This window comes from Poecilia formosa, unplaced genomic scaffold (assembly GCF_000485575.1).
Source record: "Poecilia formosa unplaced genomic scaffold, Poecilia_formosa-5.1.2 Scaffold17, whole genome shotgun sequence".
NCBI classification, from domain to species: Eukaryota; Metazoa; Chordata; class Actinopteri; order Cyprinodontiformes; family Poeciliidae; genus Poecilia; species Poecilia formosa.
Genome location: NW_006799956.1, coordinates 4,140,932 through 4,153,095, shown reverse-complemented (window position 1 = coordinate 4,153,095; position 12,164 = coordinate 4,140,932). Strand labels below are relative to the sequence as shown.

General features: G+C 39.3%; 1 protein-coding gene across 1 annotated transcript in view; it reads right to left on the bottom strand.

Annotated features, from left to right (window-relative positions):
• Positions 1 to 1,008: 1,008 nt before the first annotated feature.
• Positions 1,009 to 12,164, bottom strand: part of cspg4 (chondroitin sulfate proteoglycan 4) — a 93,344-nt gene continuing 82,188 nt past the window's right edge. Inside the window, exons 7-11 of the mRNA XM_007546796.2 lie at positions 10,114 to 10,312; positions 9,664 to 9,795; positions 8,436 to 8,596; positions 6,123 to 6,306; positions 1,009 to 5,457 (exon numbers count right to left, since the gene is read on the bottom strand). Of these exons, the coding sequence (XP_007546858.1) occupies positions 3,692 to 5,457; positions 6,123 to 6,306; positions 8,436 to 8,596; positions 9,664 to 9,795; positions 10,114 to 10,312 (2,442 nt within the window). The 3' untranslated portion in view covers positions 1,009 to 3,691. The remainder of the gene's footprint in view (positions 5,458 to 6,122; positions 6,307 to 8,435; positions 8,597 to 9,663; positions 9,796 to 10,113; positions 10,313 to 12,164) is intronic.

Genomic DNA, 12,164 nt, shown 5'->3' with positions numbered 1-12,164 from the left:
AAGAAAAATGTGCTGCGTTTGCTTCATTTCTTAATATTTCATTTTCAGATTAGTGTGAGTTACTTCCCGAGTATGACCTTAGCCTTACCTGGTCAAACTGTTTACGTAATTATTTGACAAGAAAATCCACATAGCTGTTGCGAGTGAGAGCGAAGCTGAAGCTGCGGGTGCCTTTCTTCATGCATCAAGAATGCTCCAGTTTCTGTTCACTCGCTTTACTTTCGGGTTGTGGGTTCAGCAGTTGTGGTGCGTATTAAAACACAAGGAGACTTGTTGCACACAAGCAATGTGCTGCTCAGAGACGGTGACCTAAGCAGACACATGTGGAGGAACAGCTGTGCCAAGCAGCTTATGAAACCTGCAGGACCAGTTCTTAAAGCGGGGCCAAAGGCAAGCCGGAGACAGACGGGGAAGAAAGAAAGAAAGGAAGGACAGAAAAAAGGAAAAAAAAAGGGTTGGGAGACATGCTTAAAGCAAAGGCCATTCAGTGGAAAGAATGATGGCTTGAAGTGAAGTTTAAATCATGACAAATTGAAACATTGCTCAAGTCTCCTCACTACCTCCCGCCCAAGAGCTTTTTACACTGCACTGCCCCCTGCTGGTTCAAAATATTCATGTCTGTGTTTCTGTGAATTCGAGGTTCTAAAACAAACTTGTACAAGGCAGTTTATTGGCTTCTTTCAGTGTGGGAAATATTAAAATGCACTTCAACCATGAATGCATTTACATGTGTAACCACAACAGCAATAAACCAAACTTGTCGTATATATTTTCCTATCTGCAATCTGTAGCAGCAGGAGATAAAAAAAAGGGTGTTACTGTTGTGTTTTATGACAAACTAAAGCCGCGAAGAAAATAATGAGCACACAATTTGTTGCGTCAACATTTTATTTCCATAAGTGCCTGTAACAGAGTCAGAGACATATTGCAGTCCTGATGTTGCATTTGGTCCAGAAACGTTTTACTTAAAGGCGTCTGCAGATGATGAAAAATAACAAAGCACATGAAAATATGAGCTGATGAATGGGGAGTGACCAACTTAATAAATAACGACAAATGTGAAGACATGGTGATGAAATGCTGCAGTGAATTAAAAAAAGCAACAAAAAAAAACAACATATGAGTGACACATAAAAAGGATGGACTCGCAAACATATACATATATCAATGTTGAACAGTCAATTTTAATATAGTTACTTGTTCTCTTAACACATTCTCAAATATGGAAAATCTTTTCATTTACTAGGAAACCAAAGACTTTATTTTAAACACAATATTTACACATAAACTAGAGGGTGGAAATGGGATATCCTGAGGGAAGAAGTTTTGTTTTATGTTGAATGGTATCACTCTAATACAAAGTGTCTTAATGTTTCGAAGCTCTGTGCTGCATCTATAATTACTGCTGAAGAAGACTATTAAACAACAAATCAAGGCTAATGTAAAGAAACAAAACACAACAAAATTACTATTTGGCTTGTGAAAAAGGCAATTCTGGTAAATGCTGTCAGGACAAATAAACATAGCAGCTCATTTTGCTCTAGTTTGTTCCAAATTAGAATTATTAACTTGGCACAACAGGTCAAAGTACCAAAACCTTAGCAGGAGAAGATTGTGATTTACAGTAGTGACCTTTTTCTTTTTATCTTTAACATGCAAAAAAAAAACTAAAATTTTTTAATTTTATTTAATTTTATAAAATGAGTCTGTACATTCAACTAGGCTAAAATAAGGAATGTTTCTAATAAAAATAAATGCTTTCTGGTTTGTCATTAAAAGTTAAAAAGACCCAACAAGCTGAGGATGTTTGTGGTTATTTTCAGTTTTTGTGAAGTCCTTATTGGAGACAAGAAAATCCTTATTGGATACCTTTCAATTTGAGATTAAATAGGTGTTTCAGCGTAAATATTACAGGACCAAAGTAATGTTTCTGTTCTGCTTCTCCAGTCCAATAAATTTTTACAAGCTCTTTGGAAACGCATAGCAACAATACAATCTGATAGATGTCAACATGACCGAGAGCTGGAGTGGATTAGATTTGTGCAATTTTACTTCAAGTGCTTCTTTTTAACTCCTTTCTGCTTCAAAGCATCTGTCTTGTGGTTACAATTGGAAAAGCATTAGCTCTGCTTAAGATGTTAGGCACTAGCTATTGTTAGCTTAGCTTAGCTTAGTTTAGCATTAAAAAAATGACAAGGGAAAACCCTAAACTTTAGGTTTGAATGTGATGCAATGGTGTGCAGACAACGCTGTGAAAGTGGTATTCATCTTTCGGTTTCTAGACAGAAAGTGATATTATCTTTAGGTTGAATACCTGAGATAGGACATAGAACATAATGTTCTAGAATTGCGCTGGCAGCATGTTGGAGTAGCTCTGTTATTTAATTTCTCTAATTTGGGATCAATAAAGTATTTTGAATTGAATAATTGAGGTTACATTTTCAAAAATAAGGCAAAAATAATGTACCTTATATAGCTACATTATGTGCTACACCTTGCTAGTTTTACGGTTTAAGTGTCTTTATTTTTCAGAACCTCTTTAATTCTTTTTGGTAAATAATCACTAAGGCGTTCGACACATTCCTGAGATTTTGATTTGTCAGTTGCACATCCATAATCCATGATGCCAATGTTACACCACATCACTAAGGTGTTCTACTGGACTAAGAGCTTGTGACTGTGGATACGGTTAGAGTACAATGATCTCAATGTCATGTTCAAACCTGTGTGAAAAGGTTTGTAGCTTCGTGATATGGTGCACTGTCCTTCTGGAAGTAGCCGTCAGAAAATGGGTACACTGTGCATATAAATAGGTGGAAATTTATTGGTTGGCACCAACATTTTGGTAGTAGGGGCACTTAAAGGATGACCAACTGGTAGTCTGTGTCTCAAAGTGTGCCAAGAAAATATCCTTCACCACCACCTGCCAGAACCATTAAAATAAGGCAGCTTGATTATGTGCCTTAATGTTGTTTAACCCCAATATGACCCGGTGGATGTTTCAGGTGAAATAGCAAGTTTTTCTGATTTCTTGCAGCTCAGTTTTGTTGTCAATTCTTCGCTGACAACAGGCTGCTGTGGGTTGTTTGAGTTACAGTTGCTTTTCTATGAACTGTAAACTGCCTTTTTTTTGCCAGCACAACATCTTCTCCCTGAATAGTTTCTTGTTTTTAGACCATTCTCTGTAAACTACAGAGACGGCTATGCTAATTTGCTTTTTATGTACCTGGAAAAAGTGGCCATTAATTGTATGTTTCACTTTTAAGTCATATTTTTTTTCATCAAGTATCCTGATTATCCCAAACGTAGTTTAAAAAAAACAATGAAATATGTACCTATCAGCATGATTAATGTTTTGCCTATATGATGTTTAATACAATAGTTGAGCACATCAAAAGTACTTTTTTTGCAAACACTTTGCATGTTCATGTCGTGTCTGTGCCCTTTGACAGTGAGGAATGAGACAATGGAAATAAATAGACATGGCATTAGCCCTCTGAATGTAAGAAATCACTTCCTTCTTTGCCAATACGTCTTCAGTGTTTTCATGCCTGAGAATTTGTCCACAGCTGTTCTGAGAGAAGTCGGTGAAAAATTGCGTCAAAAGTGTGTTTCATTTAAACTGCTGTAGGAAAACTTAACACCAACATAAATGAAGTCCACCTCCTTCTATGTCCAAAATCAAAGTGTTTCAAACCCAGTACTGGTTCTTTTTCAAGGCCGGGTTCGTTGTCCGACAGTGCTGAAGCAACTCTGGATCTGCCCCTTTAGAGTCCACATTGGACATAGGAATGTTGTTGGCTGGGTCTGTTTTGCGAAAAGTTTCTGTTGTGGCCACCTCTCCATTTTTGGGCTTTGAGGCCACTGTCTGGACGTTGTGTTTTCCTGTCTTGTTTTTATGGATTAGATAGTAGGCCAAGACGGCTGCCAGTAGTAAGAGAAGGAGGACAACTAGAATGGGAATGAAGACGGACCAAAAATTCCCACGACGGGAAACATGTGGTTTCCCGTGTGTACCAGAGCCAGGGGATGATGGGGTGACACTATCTCCTGGGGTCTTTAGCAGAGTGGCAGGATAAACTGCAGAGGTGTTGTAAGGGCTTGTCTGGAATGAAAGGACACATTCTGCTGGAGGGACTCCATGGGCTTTCAGCAGGAACCGAGCTTCATCCTGATTACCCTTCGCTTTTGATCTTGAGGCAGTATCTAATATTTCCATTGCCACGCGACCTTCATCCAAGTCCTTCTGGGTAAATGTCTGTATTGGCTGGCCAGCATCAGGATCCTTAAAAGCCACAATACGAGCTCCTCTTGGCTCCTGGATGACTGTGAATGTGGGTGAGGCTCTTGTCTTGTTGGCTAGTGGAGATGCATCCAAAAGCTTTCTGTCCAACTGGACAAGTGAGCCTTGAGGTAACAAAGGATTTTGAGCAATTTTAGCCAGAGGCTGTACAGTGATGTTAAGGATAGAGGAGACATTGGCAGCTCGGCTACGGGCTGTAAATGAAACACTGTCTCGGGGTGAAGTGGACTTGACAAAACGGACACTGACTCTTCCTTCTTTGATCTGCTTCTGGGTGAAGGCAGATGTAGGCTGCCTGTCTACCATGACAGCTGCATATTTTGGAGTACTGGTGATTTTATAAAGGATCTCCTCCTCAACAGGACCACCTGTAGAAGCCCTCAACATCTCCTCAGTCACAAGAATCTGATCGTCTCCCTGTCGTACCTTGATCTCTGGGACTAGTTCGAGAAGCAGGGTGCGAGCTAAGATTCCTATGTGGAGTGTGTGTGGCCCCGTTTCATGCTCGCCATCTGATATGGTGAATTCCACAAATCCGCCTTTAAGGGTGCCATCGCTCTGAAAGGCTACCTCTACGCGATTGATCATTTCTTGAGTGAACTTAGAGATGGGTTCTGATGTAACAGAGTTAAAGAGATAGCCATTGCGAGGGGCTTTGGTCACCTTGAAGAGCACCTCATCTGGTGGATTGTCTTCATCTTGGGTGTTGAGATGCTTCTGGGTTAGTGAGGTCTTGGAGCCTTGGAGAACTTCCAGAAGCATATCTGTAGTGACTAATTCAGGGGGGTTGGAACCACGTCGTTTGACTGAAATATGAAAGATCTCATCCAGGATTACGGACTCAGAAGGGGAGGTCCTATCACCACTTCTTAACTTCAGATAGGCCTTGAAAGCAAGGCTGTCAAAAGCAGCCCCCGAGTCATCGTGAAGATACTCCAACTTTCCCTGAGACACGTCTGATTGTGTGAAGAGCGGGTTGTCACGGGGTAGATCTTCACCCAACAGGGTGATACGACCATGATCAGGGAAGCGCTTTATTTCAATAACAACATCTGCGTCAGTTTTCTTTTCTTCAGGTAGACTTGCCAGAAGGTTGGATGCATCAAGAATGGAATTGTCAATTGCTTTCCTCTGGCCCTGCACAATTTCAAGCCCTGAAGGGGAAAAAAACACAAGTAAAAATCTCAAAGGCCACAAATATCATTTGTTAAAGATCCTCAACATTGGGGTCAGACCGTCTCCGGTTGATGTCTAACTGTGCAGCACTTTACACTCTCGTCAGAATGTTTGGAGAGATGGAGCTGGTTATAGTGGCAGCGGCAAAAGCAGGATTGGTCAATCCTCTTTCTGACTTTGAACTGTTCAGTTACAGTTAAAACAAGGAAATCTTTCTAAAATAAAGAATGAGCTACGGCCTCCAAATATAAGAGATCATGTAGACAAGGACACTAATTCGATTATAACTAGATTTGGCAGTCTTTGAGAAGGATTGCTCAAAAAAGCAAAAACAAAAAACAGGGCATTTGAGAATAGTTTCAAGCATAATCGATCAACTCTAATTTCAATCATGTTTAAACTATAATATATCAAGTTTTTTTTTCATCCATACATCCATTTTCTTACACCCTTGTCCCTAATGGGATTAGAAGGGGTGCTGGTGCCTAACTCCAGCGAAACAGTTCAGGTAAGAGACCTGTCCAGGGGTACAGCCTGGACAGGTTGCCAGTCCATCGCAGATCAAGTTTTTTTTTGTAGAAGTTAAATGTTTATGTTACTACTACTGAAAACAACCCTTTTTTTGCCTCAGTGAATACTTTACCTTTGTTCCTCCACATCTGAGAAGAAATGTTGCTATGAGCAGCATAGTAGGAGACTGTGATGGGCAGCGAGTGGCGGACGTCTGGAGAAGCCTGGGATGATGCAGTGAACTCCATGGAGTCTCTCACCACCCAGAAAGGCTCGGTGGGCAGCTGGTGCTCATAGTAGACTGCTCCAGACTCCAACTGGGCATCAAGAGAAAAACAGAACAGCTAGTGTTGAGTTACATGTATTAATAGTCAACACTCTTTTATATTGAAGGTTTTGTTAGCTCTAGTTTCCTGTATTTTATAGTGAATTGACAGGAAAGTGGGTAATAAGAGAAAGGAAAGGTGAAGACATGCAGCAAAGGTCACCAGGCCGGGGAATCGAACCTGTGATGGCTGCGTTGAGGACTACGGTCTCCATATATAGAATGTGCTTAACCCCTTTGCCACCACAGTACCTCATCAACACTTTTTTCATCCTTTTATTTATTTTGTATTATGTGTTGCTGCCTAAAAGACAGACTGCTCCCTTTTGCATATTTTGAGGTATTGATGGCATTTTCTGCAGCATCACAGCACGGAAAGCTATTTGGTTGTGGAATTTGAACTTTTTTGTAATCAAACCTGCTTCTAATTGAAAACAATCGACTGAGGTAAAACCAAAATAGGCAGTCGGTTCTCATGTAAAATCAAATCTGCAAAGGCAGAGAACCTGATACCATCATCACAATGTCAAGTTAAATCATGCCCCCTGCTGGCCAAGATGAAGAACCTACTTTGTCCACATACTGAAAGCTTTGGCACTTCATAATCAACACGGTGCAGTGAGTTAATACATATCCAAAAGACAAACCTTCATTAAAGCAAAAGATATTCATCAATTAACTGCAGGATGAAACAGGATTATTTGTATTCTTAAAATGATAAAAAACACACATAATGTTTTGTCGCTACCAGCCATTTACAGATGCATAATTTCAAAGGAGATGGATTATGAGGATTTTAATAAAGAGGGGCTAGAAATGTTGTTTGGGAGAGGATATTTTTGATCATCTCAACTAACAAAAGTTTGCACATTATTTGAATTAGAAGTAGCAGTTTGCTGCACCTGCATTTTATGCATCACTGTAGTATTATATTTTATAGCACTGGGAAACTCACAAAACCTGACCTCAGAAAAGGCCTTCCATGGTTACATTGAACTGAAATGTATAATTCTGAGAATATAAAAATTGCATTTTTATTAGCTGCTTTTGCATTAAACAGTCACACAAACATTGTTCTTTTCCTGCTAGTTAAAATTTTTAAGTAGTCAAGTGAAGACAACCTTTTCTCTTCCTCTGCTAAGAATATTTCAGTCCAGATCTTGTATGAAATCTCTCTTTAAACCCTGGAAAAATGTGTGGAATAATAATTCTTCTTTGGCGTTGGTAATGATAATATGTTACAAAAACGTCTGACAAAATCCTGCTAAGTGCTGAGTCAGTGCTAAGTGAAACTTTTAGATATATCAGTTGAATTACTAGTATATCTTTACACTAGTAAAGATATACTAGTATATATATATGATCACCTGTTACTGACAGGTGATCACTGTCAGTAACAGTGATCACCTGTTACTGACACTTAATCCTTCCCTGTAATCGTTTGGCTGGGTCCCTATTACAGATACAATTGCTTAAAAAGCCTTTAATTTGAATAAAATACACACTCCTGTTCTGTTGGTTTGGATGACATACTATTTATACTGTTTAAATGTTAAGGTTCAAGATGAATGTTTGGATTGGCTTAACCCTCCCGCAGTCTTAGGAGGAGTGCAGCAGATCCCTCAGTTGGACACAGTGGGGTGCTGTCAGCCCGTCAGTTCCCGAAACTTCACACAAAAACCTTATAAAAGAGTGTTTATATTAGGGCCACTGAATGTAGAAAAAAGGACTAAATTAATGCCAAAAAACTCAGAAATTTGGGGAATAATCTGAGATTTTACAGAATAAACAATACATTTCTGAGCTCTGAGGAAAATATTCAGAAATTTTGATATTTATCTCAGAAATTTTTTTAGGAATTTTTGTGAATCAAAAATGTTCAACTTTTGAAACTCAGAAAATTCAAAGTTCTTTTTTCCAAGATAAATTCTAAGGTTTATCTCAAAATTGTTAACTTTTCAAGTTCAGAAATGTCCATGTGTTTTTCATGATTTCTGAGATCAGTCTAAAATTTCTGAGTTTCTTGGCATAAATTTACTCCTTTTTTTCTATCTACAATGGCCTTCTTTAATTCTTCTTTAATCTCTTTTAAGAAACAATCTAAACATCACTCAAAGTTACCTGTGACTGTGAGAACAAGCTAGTTTCTACAAACTGGTTCCGCTCATTGGCCAGGATAAGCCTCCCCAAACGAGGTGCGCGGACGAGCAGGAAGCTCGCTTCATTCCCGTCCTCGCTGGTTCCAACTTTGAGGTTAGTGGTCTTGATGACCTGTCGTGTTCCTGAAAAGACAAAGAAAACGTCTCTGTGTGGAAAATAGTCTCTTGTGCACCACAGCATTTGTTTAAAAAAATGCATAACTATTTAAGAGGTTACTCTAAAAGTAGAACCTCGCTAAGTAAATGATGCTGATAATAGCTAAAAGCAGTTCCTTGAAACTTGAATCTGTCCTAATGAGTATTTTGGAAAATTTAGAGCAAATTAAAGTGCATGACGCTGCAATTACCACTTATGTCCATTAAGTGGTGCTGTTTGACGAGATTTATTCCCAACACATGCAGCGTCTGATGTCAGTGTCTGGCAGGACAGTGTTTCTAAAAATGTTTATTTATAGCTCTTTTCAGAACTTTTTCACATCACATCATGTTTTAGTCACAACATTAAATATCGAGAAGCACAACATTGGTAAAAGCAAGAACGCAGAGTAGCAGATATCATATAAAAGTCTGAAAACAATAAACTCAATGTTTACATCCATACTGGTGTTTGTGCAACTTTAAAGCTGCACAGCTTTTTATTGTCTCTAATTGTGAATAGTCTTCCCTTTAATGCTTAAAGAGACATGAACTTTTTGTACTTTTTTTTAAATTAAGCTGTTCTGGGACACATTCCTCTGGACTGGTGTCTTTTTTTCTTTCTTCTTTTTTAAGAAAGCCGTGAGAAGTAGAATATAAGGTTTGCCCCTCCACTCTACTCTACTCCGTCGTAGTCTAACACACCAATTCTCAGTAAAACACTTAATGTATTATGTGAGAAAATGTGAAAAAATGCAGGGGATGCGGATAGTTTTGCAAAGCACCTTGAAAGGAGCTTTACAACTTCATTGACAGGCACCTCTCTGGCCACCCCACCAAATTATCACGCTCACTAACCGAGGTAGCGTTCATTCATTCAGCAAATCGCTCCTACTCATCCTCCTCTTCCTCCTCTTCCTCCTACTTCCCTTTCATTCAGCCGTCACCCAAAATGTTCTGAATCCCTGGCTCTGTGTCACGACCGCCTGCTCAGTCACGAAACCAAACGTTCGTCACCTCGTCGCTGAAATCCGGAAGCCTCCTGCCGTCCTTACCTGGGAAAACCACGAGTTCCTCCCCCGTTTCCAAGGTGATGGTGTGAGGCCTGGCCTTGATGACAAATCGATAGAGAGGAGACGTGTGCTCTCCATCTGTCACCGTGAAGCTGAACTCACCGGATTCTTCGCCTGCAGGAGGAGAGAGAAGTTTGGCTTTTATCCCTCTCTCTTTTAAACGTTACATTTGCTACGTCATAAAAGCAGGATGTAACTAAAAGTTTGCTAAAGCTCGGTAACCTTGACGAGCAAAAACATTTATATATATCACAGTAAAGCGAGGAAAAGTGATGATCAAGGGTTCACAGTGTAGCTTCAGTGTCTGCTAAAAGGTGCATCGATCTGTCCCAGGGACTTTGCGAGAGGCGCAGGTCTGCATGCATTCAAGCAAATTAAAGAGAGAATTGGGAGCACATGAAGTTCATTTAATAAAGAAAACTAGCCCCTAACCCTCGTGGGTAAAGATGATCTCCCCTCTGTTTATGTGAGCCTGGGAGAAATTCTGAATGCTCTCCCCCGGCTCCTGTTTTAATGCCATCACCCCGTTGGTTGGTATGTCTATGTGGTAAACCAGCTCCTCTGCGGGGGTATCGGCATCCTCTGTGCTCAGCACACTGGCAGTGATGGTGACTTGCTCTCCGGGAAGAACCTGGGAAATATCAAAGACAAGCGGAGTCACGCAGAGATGAATGAGACACAGCAGACGATTACTCAGGAGATCTGTGTACCTAGGCAGAAAGGTGACAGACAGGAGACGGTGAGGCTGCAAATCAGACCGTCAAACTAATATTAATGTAAAAGTCTGATTTAAAAACCTGGTCCATGTTACGTGGTGGGATGTTACCGAGACCCCTAGCAAAGTCACAACATTACGTCTTTATTCCCGAAATATGACTATTCTCATATTATTCTGACTGCATTCTGGTAATATTACGATTTTGCTCTTGACTTTACTCTCAAAATATTATTACTTTATTCTCACATTGTTTCAACTTTATTCTCATAACTTCATTTTTGTAATTTTATGACGGTTTTTAAATTTTGTTTTTTGTTTTCTTACGGTAGCCTTAATACTGTGTTGTACTTTTGCTAGGTGTAACGCAAAAGAAGAAATTCCCTGATGCTCCATAGGAATGTGATCTCTGATCCTGATACAAATAATTAATACTCGTTGGAAGGCTCGTCAGTCACTAAAATCGTGTTTGATGGGGCAAAGTTTTACACAAACCAAACATTGGAAATCAGCCCAGAATCTCTCATTGGTGCATATTTACAAGGGGAAAAATGCAACAACAACAACTTTAAATACACAAACAAGAATGCAGCTCAGTCTGTAGCCACCTCTACAGAAACAATTAAAAAGGTTAATTATGTTTCCACTGCAGAGCGCAGACGCTCCTGTTATCAGAAGACAGAGCAGTGTTGCAGGCTGAACGATTCTCCCAGGGTGGAGGGTCTTTAATGGACTTCTAATGGTTGGCTGGCTGAAAGGAGCATTAATTGAAAGAAATGGGCCAGATCCCACGAAAGACATTCTTAAATACCCGGGATCAGTTGGGAGAGAGAGCTGAGGTTGCCCCGCAATAAGAGTTTTCTATCGATCTATGGAGTCTCCTCTTCTGCCTTCAGACTCTGGATAAGGAGTAGGAACCCTCTGGCAAAAAGCAGAGAAGATACCTCAGACTTGGATATCGCTTTATCAGTGCTGCTCACTGAGACTCAGCTGTACAACACCAATAAACAATTGTAATGAGTAGTCCAATATGTTCATTTATCTCTTTTTAATGAGTGGATGTGCTGTAGTGAACCTTTTAATGTTTAGAAACAGAAAATTACACAGAGACCGGGTTGGGTTGAACAAAGGAAAGTCAAGACCATGTATTTATACAAAGTCATATTTAGAAAATTAAAATACATGCTCTGATTATGTTGGTTTGTCAGATTAAGAGTTGAAGATAAAAACTTTTAAGCAGGGATTAAAAAGACTTAATTAAACCCACATTTCTGTTTTTTTGGGGGAGTCTAATATAGTTTTCTAATCTTCCCATCAATCAGATAATTTTTTTCATGAGCTGGAAGAGGAAATATTATCATAATGTAAATAAAGACTTGAAAACAGTGTGTAATCTATATAATATTGCTCCCTCAGTGAGGCGAGTTACTGAAATAATAGACTTTTACATAACTTGCTATATAAATGTAACTTTTTTATATATACAGTGATACGTTTTGTAATATAGTTGCAATGTACCCAGGTTTTCACTAAAGTAAATGAAGTAAAATAAGTGAGAATGCTAACATTAGCATTCTTTGGATCTGAGTACTTCAAGGATTAGCTTGTTTTTAAATTCACTTCAGCCATAGTTCATAGTTTCAAACTTCACTTTTAAGTTCATTCATAGAAACTGTAAAAACTGAGTTGGCAGTCAAGCTAGTTCCTCTATATTTACTGCTGTTTGAGCTGAAGGCTAATATTAGCATGCTAACTAGCTAGCTAAATG